We start from the raw sequence: 20,498 nt of genomic DNA, 5'->3' as shown, positions 1-20,498 counted from the left end.
GGGGGGCTCCAACATGTATTTGTAGTGGATCCATTCATTTTATAGGAATAATTTTTACTCTAGCTGTCAACCTACCATAACCCTCCTCTTTTTCCAAGCTTGGGATTGCTATGAACAGAATATAACACTAAGTACAGAGACATGCAATATTATTTATTATTTATATTTTTTTAAACAGCGTAAAACAATGAAATAAGCTATACTAAATGAACACCAACCATGATATAGATTGGCATTGCTTGCACTTTTTATTATATTCCAAATGAATTTTTCTTTTATCTAATATGCCTTAAAAGTGCCGTTTTTTTTTCCATAACAAAAATCACACCTATTCTATGTCATGGCAGGTTTGCAATCCAGCAACTGGTGAAGTTATAGTAGATGTCCCATGCATGGGTCAGAAGGAGACAAATGATGCAATATCTTCAGCATATGAGTCATTTTATTGTATGAACTTTTAGATTGAACCACTCTGATTATGTTATATTCTGGGCTTTGGCATAACTTGTTAGACAAAACCATTGGTGCTTCTATGCTTGACATATACTACATCTTTTTAAAATTTAATGTTATTCAAACCTTTAAGTTTAACCAATACATCAATAATTGTTCTAACTATATTACTTTCAGTAATGATTATTTAAGGAAATAATTGTTCTAACTATTAATACTTTTAAATTTTAATGTTATTCAAACCTTATACTTAAATGGACTGAGGTTGTGCTTGATATTTTTGACAATATTGGGACGTAAAATACACTTTTGAATTTTTTTTTAACTAATGTAATGTATATACAATCTATCTGTGTAGCTTGGAGCAAACTGACAGCTACCAAAAGGAGCAAATATCTAAGGAAATGGTATGTTAGCTATCTTTTGAATCTAGTAAACCCGTTGGTTTTATTGAAAGATACACAATATATTAATCTCACATAAATAGATCCTCCAAAATGCTGGCTGGGAAACTTTATACTTTTGCAAATTTTAATATTAGACTTTTCTACATGAATTTCAAGGTATGATCTACTAATTGCCCATAAAGAAGATCTTGGACAGCTTATAACCTTAGAGCAAGGAAAACCTCTGAAAGAATCCCTGGGTGAGGTATCTCCTATTCTCCTTCTAACTTTGCTTTAAGATATCTGTGCATTGGTCTTGGACACTATATCTTCCTGTTTTCATCATCAGCTATATTACTTTGGTTGCATAAGTCATCAATTGTTTTGCAACATATTATGTAATGGACTTAGTTAACAGGTTAGCTATGGGGCTGGTTTTATTGAGTTCACACGCATGGAATAATGTGTTATTCCACTCTCCTAGATGAAGTCACATTTCTATCTCCACCACTAATACTCCCTCCCTTATCCAGCACCACTCTCTCCACCACAATTTCTCCCTCCTTTATCCACAATCACTCTCTTAGATAATCTCACCTTTCTCCCTCTAACATCAAAGTTCCCTCCCTGCTCAACATCCACTCTCTTAGATGAACTCAATTTTCTCTCTCCACCACCGAAACTCCCTCTGTTGTTCACTTCCACACTCTCAAAAGAATAACCACTTCTCACTCTACCACCAAAACATTCCTCACTCACTTGCTCACTCAACAAGCTAAAAACTGCTTCTGCATCATCGAAACAATCTGAATTTTCACTCTCCTCTGAAACCGTACAAGTACATCTCTCATTTCTTCTTCTTCTTCTTCTTCTACGCCTATTACTCACACTAGTCTCCTTGAGAGAGCAAGAAACCTCATAACAACCCCAGTCCAAATGCTGGACTGGAAGCCTGTTATAGTAGCGGTTTCCACTTCCCAAGATCAGCCTTCTAGAAGCTGAGCATTGAAGCAGGGTGGACTGCCTCAACCCATATAAAAATGTAGGGCTTGTGGGCACCCTATGACTGTGAGTCGAAAATGTACAGCAAGAACAACAAGCACAAGCACAACAAGATGATGATGATGATGATATTTGAAATGGGGTTCTATCAAATCTTTCATTGAAGAAGTAGGAGTAGTCATTAAAGGAAAAGGGAAGAGGGCCTTTGCTTCTAAGTGAATATATATAGGTGTTGTGCATATCTATATAGCTAATATTATCTATAAAAAAGGGACATGGAGAGAGAGGGCAGCTTACCTTGCTGTGAGAAGTGGGTTATGGAGGGTTTGGAAGGTTGATGGAGCTGAACTTGAGAGTGAAACCATGTGGGTCTCTGTCTCTACTGTTGTAGATCAGATTTCTTAACTCAACTCAACTCACAAATTATGTTGTCGAATGTCGAAGAAAATGAAATTATTCAAGTCCAATTGAATTGAGGGATAGCTGATAGCTCGCTACAAGTCGAGCGGCTCATGAGAATCGGTTCGGTTGGGTTGATTCGCTCGGTGCCTAAACTCAGCTTTTCCATGTGAGTTGGCAAAAATTATTTTTTGAAAGAATAATGATACAATCATTTAGCTATTTTACATTATTTTTATAATCCGTTGATGCGATAAATTCTTACGGATTCTTCCTTAGACCCACTATTAGCATTACATTTTTACTTACTAATAACCACCCATCAGATCAGGCATTTGTAAAATAGTTTATAACTTTAGTATTTCCCATTTTGAACATACTAATAATAATTTGCTACATCAATATTTTGTGAAGTTTTCTGTAAAATTTCTAGTGGCTCTAATCTCAATGTTTCTATTTTAGTAACTTCGATCTCGCTTTTTTATTCCCTCAAAACTCGTCTTACATCATTCCTATTTAAATTTGGGATAAATCTAGATTCACAATTTGCAAAAGTATAAAGTTTCCCAGCCAGCATTGCTTTTGATAGGTTCCATGATAAAACTTAGTTAACAGGTTACCATTTCAAAATGAAAATTACATGATAAAACTTAGTCTAAGAACCATTAATCTAAGATTAAAAGTTAAGTTATAAAGTGGGAGTATTAAGAACCCACCCTGCCTAATGTAATTGGTCTTCTAGAGTATGATGGACACCATCATGTCATAATATTCATTCATCCAAGAGATCAAAAAATAAAAGAAATTAAATTTAAAAAAAAAAAAAAAAAAAAAAAAAAAAAACCTAGCATTGAGGTTTTTGAAAAAATGATTTTGAACATAAGAACAACATATGAATATTAAAATCTAGCATGATTTGATCCTAAACCACCCCAAATAATCAAAGAAAGTCTTTTTAAAAAAATAATAATAATGGCAATAACAAGATCAAAAAATCAAATGGATGAAAAAAACCACCTATATGCAGTCATGCACAAGGCTTGATGATAAATTTAGCTTTGGTATGTTTTCTGGGGCGTTGGAGAGTAGAGAATTAAGTGATAGAGATTCGATCGTGTACTGAATAAAAGGATTACCAACTACCTTATGACCTTTATTGAAAACTTTCTGTAGATCCCCTAGAATTGTGTGTTTAGAACTGTAAACACCTTTTATTTATAAAGGGATGAAGGCATGGGTTAATGAGTTTGAGTGAAAATTAGACACCCAAGGCTTGAATCCTCTAAAAATCATATCAAAAGGTGATAAATATGAGTTGAAAATAGGGGGGAATTCATAAAATGATTGGAGAATTTGAGGTTAAAAAATGGCTTGCCAGTTACTTTAATAAATAATTAATCAATTTTCTACAATTTCATAAGTACACTCGGATATACATTATGCATCTTTTGTTTGATAAATGTCCCGACAATGTCACCTGAAAGCAACATTGCACATAATGCATCATTGTATTTATACAGATAATCGTGCTCATATGACATATCATTCATGCTAGCTTATAAATATTGGGTATTCATTACATGCGTCATTGTGCAACATTATTACATGCGTGTGAATGTGAGATCACCATATGTTAGCTATGGGGCTGGTTTTATTGAGTTCACACGCATGAAACTAGTAATGGACGTAGTTTCCCATTGGCATTGGTTTTGTTGAGAAAATGGTAGCAAGTATGTGCGTGAGAATGTGTTACTGTTTGTTACTATTATTTGCATTCCTCTTCTTATATACTATGAGTTAAGAAAAAGGTTGGACAAGGCGAGAGTTACGAGGTAAAGTGGTTTGACTTTTGAAGCTGGTCGATTGTAGTTGGGAGAGGTTTGTTTTTATAATCGTAGTTGGGAGAGTTTTGACAACTGAGTACCAAACCAAAAGGGACGGAGGTTCCAATGTTTGTGTTCATGGTGGATGTTCTACATCTCATGGTACCACATGTTCCTCACACATGGTTATGGACCTTATGGTTAGAAATTGAATTAATGTTCTAAATGGTCTTTGACAACTCCGATACTAATTCGTCTCATACAAATCAAATCTTTGTTCTGAGACAGACGAAGTGCTTGATCACTAGACGCTCACTCTAACGTCTTAATCCATTAGTAAGTATGACTCGCCCAACCAAGTTGGCCTATATAAATGAGATTAACTTGACTCTTGTAAAATATAAGTTACATGATTAGGATATAATGTGGGTGTAAACACCCTCATGTTAGTGTAACTAATAAAAAGCTTAAGAATGAAATCTTTTCTCCTTTACTTTTCTCTCAAGCTCTTGGAACCTCTTTGGCATGCTTTTTAGGGTGTAGATTTTATGTGCCTTGCTTTAGAAGGAACCACCAACATTAGCAACAAGCCAACATCTCTTTAGGCCATGACGGCATAGTTTACAATGTATAATAGGTGAGCAATGCATGGAAAAATTGGGAAAACAAGGTCCATGGCTTTCATACTAGACATGAGTAAAGCTTTTGATAGGGTTGAATGGAGTTGCTTAGAAAAAATCATGACAAAAATTGGTTTTCATTCTAGGGGGATTTCTATGGTTATGAGTTGTGTAACTTCTGTCACATACTCTATTCGCATTAATGGTGTCCCTCAAGGGCGTATTACCCCAACTAGGGGTTTGCGTCAAGGGGATCCTCTCTCTCCATATTTGTTTTTGTTATGTGCAAAAAGTCTTTCATCTTTAGTCCACAAATCAGCTGAGATGGGAACTCTTCGAGGTCTTCAGGTTTCAAGTGAAGCTCTCACATCACCCATCTTTTCTTTGCTGATGACAGTTTATTGTTCAGTAATGCTACCACTGCTGATTGTGATGAAATACAAAGATTGCTTATGGTCTATGAAAGGGCAACAGGTCAGCAAGTAAATAGACAAAAAACCTCATTATTTTTCAGCCCAATACTCTAGCAAAGATCCAAGAGGAGCTTATGCAGAGATTTGGTGTGGATATTATTCGTCAGCTTGAGAATTACTTGGATTTGCCTTCATTAGTTGGCCGAAATAAACGCAATATCTTCCAACAACTTAAGGAAAGAGAAGCTAATAAACTCTCTGGATGGAAAAAGAAGTTTTTATCTATGGCTGGCAGAGAGGTACTTATAAAGGCAGTTGTCCAAGCAATACCAACGCATACAACGAGTTGTTTTCTCCTTCCAAAGTCTCTTTGCAATGAACTAAATAGTATTGTGAGCAAATTTTGGTGGGGGCAGAAACATGATGAGTAGAAAATGGTGTGGATGAAATGGAACAAGTTGTGTAGACCAAAGGCTAAGGGTGGCATGGGTTTTAGGGAGCTAAAAGCTTTTAATCTTGCTCTCCTAGAAAAGCAAGGATGGAGATTGCAACATGAATCAAACTCTCTCTTCTATCATGTTTTAAAGAGTAAGTATTTCTCTAATACTTCTTTTGTGGATGCCCGCAAGGGTAGAAATCCATCCTATGTCTGGCACAGCATTCTTGCAACCCAACCTATTATTCGGCAAAGGATGTGTTAGCAAATTGGAAATGCTAAGAAGGTTTGTATTTGGAAGGATAAGTGGACTCCATCCCCATCTACATATAGGGTTGAGTCACCTAGAATTCTGCTACCTGAAGCACTAGATACTCTTATTGACTCTGATCACGGGTTATGGAGGGCTGATCTTGTAAGGGAATTATTCTTAAATTTTGAAGTTGAAAATATCCTAAGTATTCCTTTGAGTACTCGTATGCCTCCAGATAAATTAGTTTGGGCTGCCACACCTAATGGTACTTTTACAGTTAAAAGCGCTTATTGGATTGTTGTGGAAATGAAAGAGGCAGAGCAAGAAGGAATTTCTAGTAATGCTAGCCAAAGCAGGCTTTGGAAAACTATTTGGTTGGCTATGGTGCCAAACAAAATTAAAAACTTTGTTTGTCGGGCTTGTCAAAATATTCTACCCACAAAATCCAACCTTTTCCATCAGCATGTGCTCAGTTCAGATGTTTGTGACCAGTGTGGCCAGAGTTGTGAGACGACAAGTCATGTGCTGCTATTTTGTGACTTTTCAAGGTTTGTGTGGGAATCTTGTAATTTGTTGGTGGATTGTCAATGGCATTTTGCTAATGTGGTTTGGAGCTTGGGTTGTGATGTGGGATCATTGGCTATTTCTCTTGCTCAGTTCATGGCAATTGCATGGAATATATGGAGGAATAGAAATGGCATTCGACATGGCAAAGAGCCAAAGAAAAAGGAAAATTTGATCCTCGAAGCGTCCAGGTTTATCTCTGAGTTTCAAGCTGTTCAAGACCCTCCAATACCTTCTGTTCGTCGTTCCCAAACTAGTTGGTTACCTCCTGAGCCGAGTGTCTACAAAGCTAATGCGGATGGAGCTATTTTTAAAAATCTTTCTAGTGCTGGAATGGGTGTTCTTATTCGTGATTATAAGGGTCAGGTTGTGGCAGCTTTAAGCCAACGTTTTTTTGCTCCTTTGGGTCCTCTTGAGGTTGAAGCCAAGGCAATGAAAGCAGCTGTGATTTTTGCAAGAGATGTTGGTATTAAGAATATTATATTTGAGGGAGATTGTTTGCAAGTCTACAACTGTTTACATGGAACCTCCAAAGCCCCTCCTGCTGTTGCTAATGTTATTAATGGCATTTTGTTCCACCTTCAATCTTTTCATTCTTTTGATTTTTCACATATTAGGAGGGAAGGAAACAAGCTTGCCCATATTTTAGCTCAACATGCTCAATTTGTTAGTGATTTTGTGGCATGGGTTGAGGAAACCCCTAGTTTCTTAGAAATTGTTATTGCCTCTGATGTACTAGATTGTTTATGATTTCTATTAATATTATGTTGCTTTTTCACATTTAAAAAAAAAAAAATCCTTAGTAATAAAGCAGTAGACTCAAAGGCCGGAGCCGCCACACATAGCTAGCAAAATAGTTGCCCCCCTAACTCCAAGATCTGGCTCCGTCCCTAGCATCAACTTGGCTATATGTTTGAGCTTAAATTGGGTCCAATTTCTATACAAAAAGAAAACAATCAGACCCACTTTGTCAGCTTTGAAAACCTTGCCAGCACTTATCATTAACCCATCAGAAAATTTCATACCCACGAGAAAACCCAACACTCTAAGCCAAACTGAAAACGTAGTCACCGTTATCAAAATATCAAACCACTTAAACCCACACCCATCACACACCATTGTTGATCCTCTGAAGAAAAAAAAAAAAAAAAAAAAAAAAAAAAAAAACCAGAGTTGTCCATCATAACTTCTTGGTCCACAAATCATACAACAGCAACCATAATTAACAAGTGGCTCCACTCTGCAATAAAACAATGCCACCGAGGCAAGCATCCATCGCAGGCCCAGCCGATGCTGCCATTCATTCGATCTGTTTCTCCAACTACTGTTACACCTCACTTCTCCCTCTTTCTTTCTTAAAATTAATAAATAAATAATAAATTAAAATTTTAAATGAAAAAAAAAATACAAAACGGTGTTGTTTTGCCGTAGATAACGATGGCAATTAACGGTTTGTTAACAAATGACTTAATTGAGAAAAAAATGAAATTTAGAAGACTAAAATGACAAAACACAAACTTAAGGGACTGAAATGAAAAATAGTAAAACTTAGAGAGTGAGTTTTGCATTTTGGCCTATATTAATTGGTTTATCAATTTTATGGGATTAACCAAGTTTATGATATTCTCTTTGAAATTCACACGTTTATCCATGGCCCATTAATATTCACATGATACTTTATAAGCAAAAAAAAAAAATACTCACATCATATGTATACGAATTGTTTGTACAAAGCATTTGCAAAATCAAAATCAAAATGCCAATGTTCAATTTGTCTTTCTAAAATATGAACATTGAGATTAAATTAAAATGAGGTACTATATTTTGGATAGACCGTGTGAGGGGCCTAACACATGTCACACCCATAACTGAACTTTTGAGTTCAAAATATTTTCTTCAAAATGTTGGTTTTCCTTAATTAATTTAAAGACCTCTGAATCAGTTTTTAGTTAATTAGTTAACTAAAACAAGTTAGACAAATAGGTGACCAATACACCTAATACAAAACCAGTAGTTGGTGAACTCCTTAAAAATAAAAATAAGAAAAGAGACTCAAGCTCACACACCTACCCTAAAAACACATGCCTACATAAACAATTTGCCAAGCACCCAATGTAGAAACTGATAAAAAAAAAATAAATAAAAAGGACCAAGCATCCACAGCTTGGCATGCCTCTTCTATTTCTCCCTTGAGTCTTTTTACAAGCATCCACATTATTATTATAATTTTGATGGTGAGACAAATAAATCAAATAAAGTATTTGAGCATATTAATAAAATCTCATTTGGGTCCAAAATAAAATTTACACACACACAACATTCAAATTGATAAAGAAAGAAATTGCATTTAGGAAAGAAAAAAAAATGGACATAAAAAAACATTAATTAATTATCCTCTTTATATGATAATTAATATAATCATGCTAAGACTCTTTTAACTAAATTAGTTGACATCTCTAGAGTTCAAATTTCACTCTCAAAAAATAAAAAATAAAAAATCTCACTCAACTATCTAATTATCAAAAAAAAAAAATAATAATTAACATAATCACTAAATTATAATTAATATACTCTAGCAAGAAAAGCGCTTAATCACATATATATTAATATAAGGCCTTTTTTCTTTGAGAGATGCTACGTCTACAACATTTTTACAACAAATCACAGGTGGTTAGTTGTTATTGGTTCAAATTTGAAACTAACACTAAGATTACTTTTTTACCCAAATAATAACAACCAATAACAACCTGCCACTTAGGATTTGTTGTAAAAATGTTGTAGACATATCATTTCTCTTTTTCTTTTTCTTTTTTCTTTTTCAAAGTTATGGACTGATATAATTCATCCAAAGTCAAAATACAAGGCCAAAAAAAAAAAAAAAGAAAGAAAAAAAAAGCTATCCTTCTTTTGAAAACAAAATCTATCATAATTGTGATAATAGTCTATATATATAGTTTTTGTTTTTGTTTTAGAATGAATCTATATATATATATATATATATATATATATATATATAGTTAAAGCCAAAATTTAGAGAAAAGTCCAATTAGATTCTAAACTAGAGTCCAATATTACGCCACTTGTCTTGTCTTGTCTAATTTTTAAATTTTTGTATCAAGTAAATTATTAGGTGCAACAATCGAAAAATCTAAATCCAATTTGATTTTAAATTGGATTTCAATTAAAGTTCAATTATGCATCATATGTCCTATCTAATTTGTAATTTTTGGGACAAGTGAATTATTTGGTGTAAAAACCAAAGAGTCAAAATCTATTTAGATTTAAAATTATATATATATATATATATATATATAATGGAAAAACTATTACATAATTTAAAAAATTCATAACTTAGAAAATGTGTCAATTGTAACTCTAATATTAATTATAATTTGAACTCATATATGTGTATATTTATGATTGTTTTTAAATATACCTGTGCATATACACGTGGTTATACACTAATAATTAATTAAAAAATGCCCTTTTTCTCCTCTTTTTTCCATCTTTGTTTGCTCCATTTTTAGCCTTCCAAATAAAGATCATAAACAAGCAATAGTCAATTAGCAAAAATATATCATAAATACGCATTAGTAAATTAGAGTAGCTCAAATATAGGAGAAATTATAAGGTCCTCATGGTGGACAAGTGATGTAGTCCATCAGTCCAATAAGACTCCCACCTATTTAAAATTATTGAGTTAGTATTCAGTTTTTATTTAAAACTCTACAACTTTAAATAGGTGGAAGTCTTTTACTGGAATGGTGGACTACATCACTTGTCCACCATGAGGATCTCATAATTTCTCTAAATATGGCCGCACTTATTCCTTTTTCTTTTCTTTTTTTTAATGTATGCATTATATGACCGTAATGCCGCCCTTTATTAAAATTGATACTTCTACCTCAAGTAATGTTATAACTACAAACTATTTTATAATATTTTTATAAATTATTAATGTGGCCAACTTCTTATTGATTTTCATCTAGGCTCATTATTAACATCACTTTTTCATTTACCAATAACCACCCACAATATCAGCAGTTTGTAAAAAATATTTGTAAAAAAGTTTGCATTTCTAGCATTACTCTTTTACTTGGTTAACCGCTAACAATCATTTGTGTCTAAGAGAAAATCAAGGGATTTGGATTTACTGGTTAACCGTTCATGGTCATTTTTGTGTCAAGGATTTGATTTCAGGGAATGAGAGCTTGACAAATAAGGCAAAGTGAATTAAATCCCTTAAGTTTTTTAGCATAATTCAATCGTAAAATTAGTTAACATTAGTTGAATAGCTCAATGGTGGTGAGCTCATGTATTGAAGTATAAATAGCTTCAAACCAAATGGGGTATTCATCATTCCGTACAACAAATTGGCAATAGCAAGGAAATAATTGAAGAACAATAAGATGGAAAAGAATTTTAGCATTGCAACAGTTTCCTTGCTATTGCTGTTGACATCCACCAATGGTGGGCAGGTCTTTGACGTTAAATCATATGGAGCACAGACTAACGGCGATATCACTCAGGTAAAAATATGTGTAGTGCAATTAACCATACTTAATTAACATGAAAAGTGTGTTCAACTTAATTCGTAAAGCTTTTTAACATCGTATAAGAGAACTTAGGTTCAAACTCTATTTACACTAAAACCCAATTGGTTTCTTGACCAGATTGATAAAACATTAACATGAAAAATAATTGTAATATGCTGATTTTGATTTTTCATAATGTGTTTAGGCTTTGACACAAGCTTGGAAAGCTGCGTGTGCAGTAGCAGGAAGTAAAGTTGTGATTTCAACAGGGACTTACAAACTAGGTTTAGTGACTTTGTTGGGTCCATGCAAAGGTGCTATTGAGTTTAACCTTCGGGGCACTCTACAAGCCCCATCAGACATTGAATCCTTCAAAGGGAAAGATGGTTGGGTCGTTTTTGAAAGGATTGACAGTCTTACTGTGTCAGGCAGTGGAGTTTTTGATGGCCATGGACAAATGGCATGGCAAAAAAATAATTGTGCGAAAAAGTACAATTGCGACATACTTCCTATTGTAAGATTTAAATCTCAAAATAATTATCATTTACATTTCCATAATTTTCTACTTAGATATATATAGTCACTACAAATTTACAAGCTTTATCCATTATTAAAAAGCAATTCAAGCATTTATATGTTTGAGAATGCTAAAGATAATATAAATGATTTGGCATAAATTTTATATAGTGATGTGTCACAACTCACAAACAAAGTAATTCAACATTTATATATGAGAAAGCCTATGGAGTATGGGCATAACATTTTTTGCACAACACTAATGCGACTATGAGTGATAGAGAAAAAATTATTGTTAAATCTGAAAGTGATAGTTCGCCAATCACAATCGCACATGTCATCAAGTTATGACAAATTGTATGCGGTTTAAGATAAGAATTATTTATATAAGATGATATAGTTGAAGTAGTACCAACCACGTTCATTAACACATTAGGTTGTAAGTTGTCATGTGATAATAGTTCTTATAATTTTTTAATTTTTCCTATTTATTATGTTGATTCAATGATGCTAAAAAATTTATTACCAAACCAATTTGTACCTTTCTTTTGAATCGTTAGCATTTTACTAAATATGACATTTTTTAGGTGAATATTTAAATGAAACTTGAGCATTCATATTTTGTGTTTAATTTATCTAACTTGTAATCATGAACAGAATATAAGGTTCAACTTCATCACTAATTCAATAGTCCATGACATTACATCGAAGGATAGCAAATTTTTCCATATCAACCTTTTGGAATGCAAGAACTTGCAATTCCAACATGTTACCATAACTGCACCTGGAGATAGCCCCAACACTGATGGAATCCACATAGGACGGTCATCTCAGATCAACATTACCAATGCCAATATTGGAACAGGTGATGATTGCATCTCCATTGGTGATGGAACCCAAGATATTACTATTAAGCAAGTAACTTGTGGACCTGGCCATGGTATTAGCATTGGAAGTCTTGGAAGGTACGAAAACGAACAACCTGTTTCAGGAATCAGAGTTATTGGTGCCACTCTTAGCAATACAGAAAATGGTGTTAGAATCAAAACATGGCCTGCTTCCCCTTCTGGGACTGCTTCTGATATACATTTCGAGAATGTTATCATGGACAATGTTGGCAATCCTGTCCTCATTGATCAAAACTACTGCCCAAACAATCAATGCTCAAATGAGGTTATTATAAATATCGCAAATATATACACACATTTTGATGTTAGAAGTTAAAAAAAGGATAAACAAATTACAGATTCTAATATCAAATTCTTGGATGGATTTTTTGTTTGTTTGTTTTGTTTTCAGTCTCCCTCTAATGTTAAGATCAACAATGTTAGCTTCAAGAACATTACAGGAACTTCTACAACATTGGAAGCTGTGAAGCTTGTTTGTAGTAAGAGTGTACCGTGCCAACAAGTGGTGGTTGCTGACATTGATCTCACATACAAGGGAAGTGGATCTGCTACTTCCACTTGTGTTAATGTCCGACCTGCGGTTTCAGGCAAGCAAAACCCTTCTGCTTGTACCAAAAAAATTTAGCTAATGCGGAATGAAGAAATACTATCTACAGATAGGTTATAGAAATTCTATTCAAAATAGAATCTCATTTACTTTTGTCCAACATGTTCCCTTTAAAAAAAAAAAATTTTGGGGAATGTTGCTTAGTTATTTTTTGAATTGTTTAAGTTCAGCCTTTTGCTGAAAGCTTCTATGATTTGTAGTGTTGTATTAGATAGTACTTATTATATTATGATATAGATATTATTTATTTTGAATTGGAGAATTTTGGAGAATGCTGTATATATATTATAAAGAAAAAGTAAAATAAATTAGAGTAAAGAAACATAAACATTTTGAGATATTAAAAATTAGTTTAGTAGCAACGCATCACTAAGATCTGTTTGGGATATTACACAAAGTAATAATGGAAGAACAATGTTAACCCAAAATACAAACAAAAAATAGATAATTTGGAGACACTATATCGTTTTCCTAAGACAATATTCCCCCCCCCCCCCCCCACACTTTTGTTGCTAAAGGGTTATCGCAAAGTTGTCTTTAGAATAAAACCAAGATATTGAGTTCTACAGATAGCAATTCTGGAGAACGACCACAAGATTTCTTATGTTTCACTCAAACTTACAATTTTGTGGAATTACTTATTTTTTCAAGTGAACGTAAGTCTCTATTTATACCCATAGGGTTATATTTAATCAAAAGGCACGTATGCGGAGTTAAAATATTTCATAAAATTGTTAATAAGGCTTAAAACCTCTTCAACCTTTCTGAATAGTCACTAGAAAATTCTACAGAAAATCCCGTTTCACGAATAATGTATCACTACTACACTACACGTGTAGTAGTGGTACACTCTAGCCTTCAGCCAAGGCTTATAAGACATGAGTGGGGTGCATCTTTCTTCGATGTGGGAGCAAGTCTCAAAAACTGCTCACATTGCTTGCAAAGAACAAAGCCGTGCGGGTCCTTCGGCCCCAAAGTGAACAAACTGACTGCGGGTGGATCTTCCCCCACAAATGTAGTGATGGGAAACCCTTTATTATTTAATTAGTTGAAGACTTAAAGTTACCGTTCATTATCAAGTGATTGTTTAACAAAACTCATTTTCTTTTCATTTTTTACTACTTTTTCAAAATGACAATTTTTTAAAGGAAAAAATCTCACATATTTATGCTACCTCAACCTTAACCAAGTAATTATTAAAAAAAAAAAAATCCTTAACCAAGACACCAATAACTGTCTCACCCTTTTTTTAATTGAATTTTAGTGCATGATGTTGATTAACCATTATTTTAGTTGTTTTATTAATGTAATATTAGACATGGATTTGAACTTTTAACTATAGTTTTAGTATTTTTTTTTTAGAATCTTTTATATATAGCATTATGAAGTTACTATGTATAGAATTATGTGAAAATAATAAATAGGTATTTAAAAAATAAAATTTATAATGTGGATAGAATAAAGAATTGGTCTAACCTCAATCAGACCTTGAAATTATCAAGATTTGCCAATTAACTTACAGAACTCTTAATTATAAATATCTATCATTAATTTTAAAAAAAGAAAAAAAATACAAAAAGAAAATAATGCTAATAATGCATTGTTGTCAACCTCTAGTATTAATATTCAAACTTTTTAAAATTCTTGAATAAAGAACTTTGCCCCCCCCCCCCCCCCCCGCTAAGTTTGAATCTTGGTTCCGTCCCTGCTCATTTAGTTGCAGCAAAAATGGGTGATTTAAAATAGCTCGCCAATTGTGAATCTCTTCACATGATCCCTTACAAAGCAGCAATTCAAAAAATGTTGTGCTATTTTTGGAATTTGGTTTGTAATGTTTGGTAATTCAGAAGAAATCCGAGACATGAGGTTGCAATGTAATGAGAAACCCCATGATGTCTTTTCAGTGAACATCATCTAGTGAACAAATATTTGGGAGTTCCTCTTATATACCATCCTTAACCGTTTTAGGAAAAAGGAACCATGTTAAAAAAGTTTTTTCTTACATAGTTGGCAAATTAGTCGGGTAAAAAAATTATCTATGATTGTTGTCAAAGTGATTTTAATTTTTGAGAATGAAACGAGGAAGAGAGAGGCCTCTCTTTATTAATTAAAAATATTTATGTATTTGAAGAATTATAATACTTAGGTGGAAAAGGGATATGAGGGAAATAAAAGAAGAGATTAAATGCCAAAAGATAGCTACTTGGATTAGGCATTTTATTTTATTTTAATGGTAATTAATCCCTAAAACTATACCATGCATTTAATCAGTATTGAATTGTGTGATAAGAAATTAGCTTCCACGGGTTTAGGTAACTATAGAAAAACCAGCAATTGCTTATAGGTAGGAATGGCAACGGGCTGGGGTTTTTCATACTCGGACTGGACCCATAGGCCTAGACTTGGCCCGATTATCAAACGGATTTTTTTTTTTCGAAGCCTAGACCCACCCCGCGGGCCCTATTTAGCCTAACCAGATTTGGGCCCATGCGGCAGCCTAAATTGTGGCCCAACCAAAAAAGAAAAAAGAAAAAAGAATTGAAGCCTAGCAAGACCTGAAGAGAGGCTGAATTCCACGAGACCTAAAGAAGAACATAACAGCATCTCTATGTTCGCCATTGTTGTTGGTGGTGGCAATGTACTTAAGCTAAGACTATGGTGTCTCATGGGATCAAACACACTGCGAGACAGCTTCACAAAATGATGTTTGATGATAGGGATTATGAACGAGTTGACGATCATGCCTTGGATGAGAACAAAGGACCTAATGTGAATGTTGTCAATTGGCATGACAAAGACTACTCTGTGGTTACTATCTAGAGTAAAGATAGGCCAAAGCTTCTCTTTGATACTGCTTGCACATTGACAGACATGCAATATGTGGTTTTTCGTGCTAGTGTTAATGCTAAGGGTCTAGAAGCTTATCAAGTATGCCATTTATTGCTGGTGGTGCAGATTGGGGTTAGCTTTTAATTGGCTGGCTTTGTTTTTTTTGTACTAGCATTTTTGCTAACTTTCTATGGATGAATTTGCCGGAATATTATATTAGACACATAGAGGTAGTTGCAAGAAGTTTCTCTGACTCAGATTGTGAATTGTGAGATTGAGAGTGAGTGAGAGTGGGAGAGAAGAGAGGCAGCTGTGAGATGAAACTGAGTCCGAGTGAGATGAGAGGGAGAGGCGGCTGTGAGTGAGTGTGAGCTGAACTTTTAGTCTTAGGGTTAATAGATATAGATATATATATATATACACACACACAGGGGTATTTTAGTAATTTAGGATATAAGTATATAACCGGGTTGGGTCCGGGTCTAGGTTTAGGCTGGGTTTTAATAAAACTTTGACCCGTTTCGGGTTTTTTATTTTAAACCCAAACTCGACCTTATTCTTTATCGAGTCGGGTAAAACCTAACCCATTAAGGTCGGGCCAAGCCGAGTATCCACGGGTTGGGCAAAAATTGCCATCCCTACTTATAGGAATGGCAACGGGCGGGTTTCTTTATGCTCGAACCCGACTTGCGGCTTGACTTCGAAACCTGAAACCACCCTGTTTGATAAACGAGTTTTTTTTCTAACCCTAAACCCACCCCGTCAGGCTCCACGGGCCCCGCCACCTCAAGTCCAATCCATGGCCCAATAAAAAAAAAAAAAAATTCGTTTGAATCTTTAAATCGTGTAGAATAGAAACCATCACAAGAACCATGCAAAACAAAGTAAAAAGCACAAATATTCTGCTCAATACTACAGATCAAAGTCTAAGACCATAAATATAGATCAAATCTTTCATCAAAATAACCAAAAAAAAAAAAAAAAATACAGATCAAATCATAGTCTAAGCCTACCTCTATTTCAACCCCTCAAAAACTCCAAAAACAGAACCATGAAAAACTCCGAACAGATCAAAGTTTAAGACCATATAAATATAGATCAGATCTTTCATAAAAATAAAAATTAAAATACAAATCAAATCAGAGTGTAAGCCTACCTCTATTTCAACTCCTCAAAAACTACAAAGCAGAACCACGAAAAACCAACAAAAATCCCTCCTTTTTCCAATCAAGGCGAGGTGAGAGAGGTAAGTAGGAAGGAGTGGCGTCTACGGTGAGGTGGAGGAGTGAGCAGCGTTTGCAGCGAGAGGGAGGAGTGAGTGCCGTGGTGAGGGAGGAGCTAGCAATCTCTGTGACGAGGTGGATGAGCCACCTCGCTGCTTGGTGAGGGAGGCAGGGACTGACGAGACTAGTGAGGTGGAGGAGGGATCGGCAGTAGCAAGTGAGAGAGAGAGAGTAAGGGAAAGGGAGGGTTGGCTAAGAGTGAAGGAGAGAGAGGTGGCTGAGAGGTGAGAAATTAGGGTTAAGGAAATGTTTTTAGAAGTGATAGTAGTATTTATACCAAGGCTTTTAAATTTTTTTAATAATATTATATATATGGGTCAGGTTTGTGCCGGGTTTGCATAATACCCAAACTCGACCCGAACCCGCTACAGGTTAAGTTTATAAAACCCGAATCCACCCCATTTGCTTCGTGCGTCGGACCAGGTCGGGGTTTTTTGACCATCCCTAATTGCTTACAATTCAGTAATTGAACTTGCAAGTTACAAGTAGCTTTTATAATGGGATGTAATTCAAAACTTTGCCGAAATGATGTTTAAAATTTAGTAACATGTAAAAACTTGACCAACTTGAATAAAATGATAAAATAAAAATAGAAAGAAAAAAATATCCAGAAAAACTTGGAAGTGTTAGATGTTGCACTTATGCTCAAGTAATTAAACTTGGGGCCATATGTAAAAATGAACGCTCCTTTAAAGTAAACTAATCAACGAGGGTAAGATTTCAGTTTTCTGTCTTGTGTTTGTTAGAAAATTGGAAGGATGAGATATAAATATAAATGTATTTTTTATTTAGTTGAGAAGAAAGAGATTGTAACTTGTATTACTTTATGGGCAAGACTTAGATACAGTACTTAAGTGCTGTTTCTTAGGTTCCCCTATTAAGATTCTGTCATTTGAGTTTTTTCTCATGGAATAAAAGTATATAATTTAGTTAAGTACTCATATGACTCAACCTTATGTGAGGAAAGGTATTGTTCCTAAGTTTTATCCTTAATTTATTGATACCCTTATGTCTTATCTCTTAAGAAATATTTTTCCTATAATATATCAATTAAAAATATTTATTTTCGTAGCCAAGTAAAATGAGAGGAAATAAATTTTTGGACGAGGCCTCTGTCTAGTGACCTTTGAATGGAATCTTAGAGGTTTATTGGTATGGATAAATGATTAAGAAATATTTTTCCTATAATATATCAATTAAAAATATTTATTTTCGTAGCCAAGTAAAATGAGAGGAAATAAATTTTTGGATGAGGCCTCTATCTAGTGACCTTTGAATGGAATCTTAGAGGTTTATTGGTATAGATAAATGATGTTTCTTCAAGCTTTTATGATGCTCTTATTGTCAATCATGACTAAATATTTTTAATGAAAATTCAAGGTTTTCTTAATAAAATCACCTCCTTTGATATTCTTTGTAATTTGTACTATTAAGTAACTTTTCATAACAATATTGGGACCCACTAAGTACCACATAATATTTTGGAATTGATTGTAGCATGAAGTGGAAATTTGTGATTGGTAAAAAATTTTCCATTTCTACCGTTGGTAAGCATGAAAATTCAAAACAAAAATTTAGGAAAATAAACCGATAAAAGGATTGTGTACTCATTTGCCTAAGCTTAAAAATGAAAATAAAATGGAAGTACAATAATAATAATAATAATAATTTAGGAGAATACAAGCAAAAACAGGTAGCTCAATGCAACACACTAGAAGATTTCTTCATGAATGTCCATAATGAATTTCTTGGTTCTGCAACCCATTGTACGGAAGTAGCATGAGAAGAATTCTTGCTTATGAAATGTTGCTAATTTGAAAGGAAAGATTTAGAGAAACATTTTGATAGAATGTCAAGGAGATACTACTCTTTTAATGGTATGGATGATGTTAATGCCAAGCATACCTTTCTCAACTCCCTTCCAGAACCATTAGGGGATGAAACACTCCGCATGATGAATCCCCAAAAAATAACTTTGCAGCAAGCTTCCTTGGGAGAAATTTATCAGCATGTGCTCATTGCTTTAGAAAAACTCTACAATCAGAGAAAATTTCTTTCAGAGATTGACAAGATTCATAGCAAACTTAAAGACAATTGTAAAAGAAAAGATTTGCAGATAATGTGCTATGAAAAGAATTGTGCTTTATTATTATTATTATTGTTATTATTATTATTATTAAGTAGACTTACTTAAAGCAAAATAGATTACCAAAAGATATTAAAACACCAAAATAACAATTTCTTACCTTAATTGGATAATCTATATATATATATATATATATATATATATTAATAGGTAAAGCTTAGATAAAATTCAATTAGATTCTATAATTGAAGTCTAATTTTGCACCATATGTCCTAAATTATTTATTTTTAGAGAGAGTTATTTTTTAATTTTGGAGTAAAATATGGGACCATATCATAAATATCCATTTAAGTGAGTTATTGCGATCAAAAACAAAAGAGTCTACAATTAATTAACCTAAAAAAATAAAAAAATGGACAATTTATATTTTCTACCTAATAATATTCTTACAAGACTTTTTAAAGAGCTTAAAAAAAATATAAAAATGACTATCAATAATATTTAAATTATATATGTAAAAATTATACTATGTATCTTAATGTATCTCTATATTAGAGAATCTTTATTCTTAAAAAATAAAAGGGTTAAATTTGTAATTCAACAAAATTCAAAAAAAAAAAAAAACTATCAGATATATATTGTAGGGACACGTTCCGCGACGAACCGCAGTAGTGTTGGGTTCGCACATGAATGGGTCCATACAATATCATTTGTAGAGAGTGAGTTCGAAAGGCTAGGCCTTGGTTACCCAGCGGTGGGTTTTTGTGGTGTTCATATGTGATTAAAGTGCCTTCACCCTTGGAGTCTTTCTCCTGGAGGTGGACTGGAAGCCCTTCCTTTTTTTGGCCAGTCTTCCCAGCCCCCCTTTCTAGATTACTTATTTTTTCTTTTATACTAGCCTGCATTCACTTTCCTTCGTCCACGTGTAGGGTCAGCCTTTCCAACACTGATACTTGTCCCGTCAGTCCAAGACAAAAGTCGTAGGGAGTGGTTGATAAAGCTAAAGCATACGGCTCTGTGAGGTGCAGAGCTAGGTATGGGGCAGGTAGTAAGGGCAGCCTTTCCTGGATATTTTAGATTTTCTTTCAAGTTTGTCCCTATACCGTTTTTGCCCTTCTTCTTGGTGGAGCTTTGGGTCAGCCGAGGACTGCACTGTCCTCGGCTGCTTCTCTGGCCCAATTTGTGTTTCACGTTATTGAGTTTGGATTGTAACCCTCTTCGGCTTGGGCTTTAGGGCTCCCCATGAATAAATGGGCTCGGCCCATAAATCGCTGGGCCCCACAATAGCCCCTCAAAACCCTGTTGTCCGACTCCCTGGTTGGAGAGGGGGGTTTTGATAATACCGAGCCTTTATTATGGCTCATTTAATTCTACCCTTGACTGAC

At 34.1% G+C, this 20,498-nt stretch overlaps 2 protein-coding genes across 2 annotated transcripts in view; both read left to right on the top strand.

The window, feature by feature from the left end:
• Positions 1-334: 334 nt before the first annotated feature.
• The window catches only part of LOC126720341 (succinate-semialdehyde dehydrogenase, mitochondrial), a 40,949-nt gene continuing 20,785 nt past the window's right edge, over positions 335-20,498 (top strand). Inside the window, exons 1-3 of the mRNA XM_050422680.1 lie at positions 335-447; positions 812-860; positions 1,017-1,104. Of these exons, the coding sequence (XP_050278637.1) occupies positions 336-447; positions 812-860; positions 1,017-1,104 (249 nt within the window). The 5' untranslated portion in view covers position 335. The remainder of the gene's footprint in view (positions 448-811; positions 861-1,016; positions 1,105-20,498) is intronic.
• Positions 10,144-13,070, top strand: LOC126720342 (exopolygalacturonase-like). The gene is made up of 4 exons (XM_050422681.1): positions 10,144-10,878; positions 11,090-11,398; positions 12,058-12,573; positions 12,700-13,070. Exons 1-4 carry the CDS (start codon positions 10,759-10,761, stop codon positions 12,931-12,933), a joined length of 1,179 nt encoding a protein of 392 aa, XP_050278638.1. The 5' UTR covers positions 10,144-10,758; the 3' UTR covers positions 12,934-13,070.

Source organism: Quercus robur, chromosome 4, assembly GCF_932294415.1.
Source record: "Quercus robur chromosome 4, dhQueRobu3.1, whole genome shotgun sequence".
Lineage (NCBI taxonomy): Eukaryota > Viridiplantae > Streptophyta > Magnoliopsida > Fagales > Fagaceae > Quercus > Quercus robur.
This window is presented reverse-complemented; position numbering and strand designations above follow the sequence as displayed.

Bases quoted from the DNA above. Each gene is read 5' to 3' on its own strand.
- LOC126720342 (XM_050422681.1), top strand. From the start codon at position 10,759: ATGGAAAAGAATTTTAGCATTGCAACAGTTTCCTTGCTATTGCTGTTG. The intron at 11,399-12,057 runs GTAAGATTTAAA...AATCATGAACAG, and splicing joins ATTGCGACATACTTCCTATT to AATATAAGGTTCAACTTCAT. The intron at 12,574-12,699 runs GTTATTATAAAT...TTTTGTTTTCAG, and splicing joins ACAATCAATGCTCAAATGAG to TCTCCCTCTAATGTTAAGAT.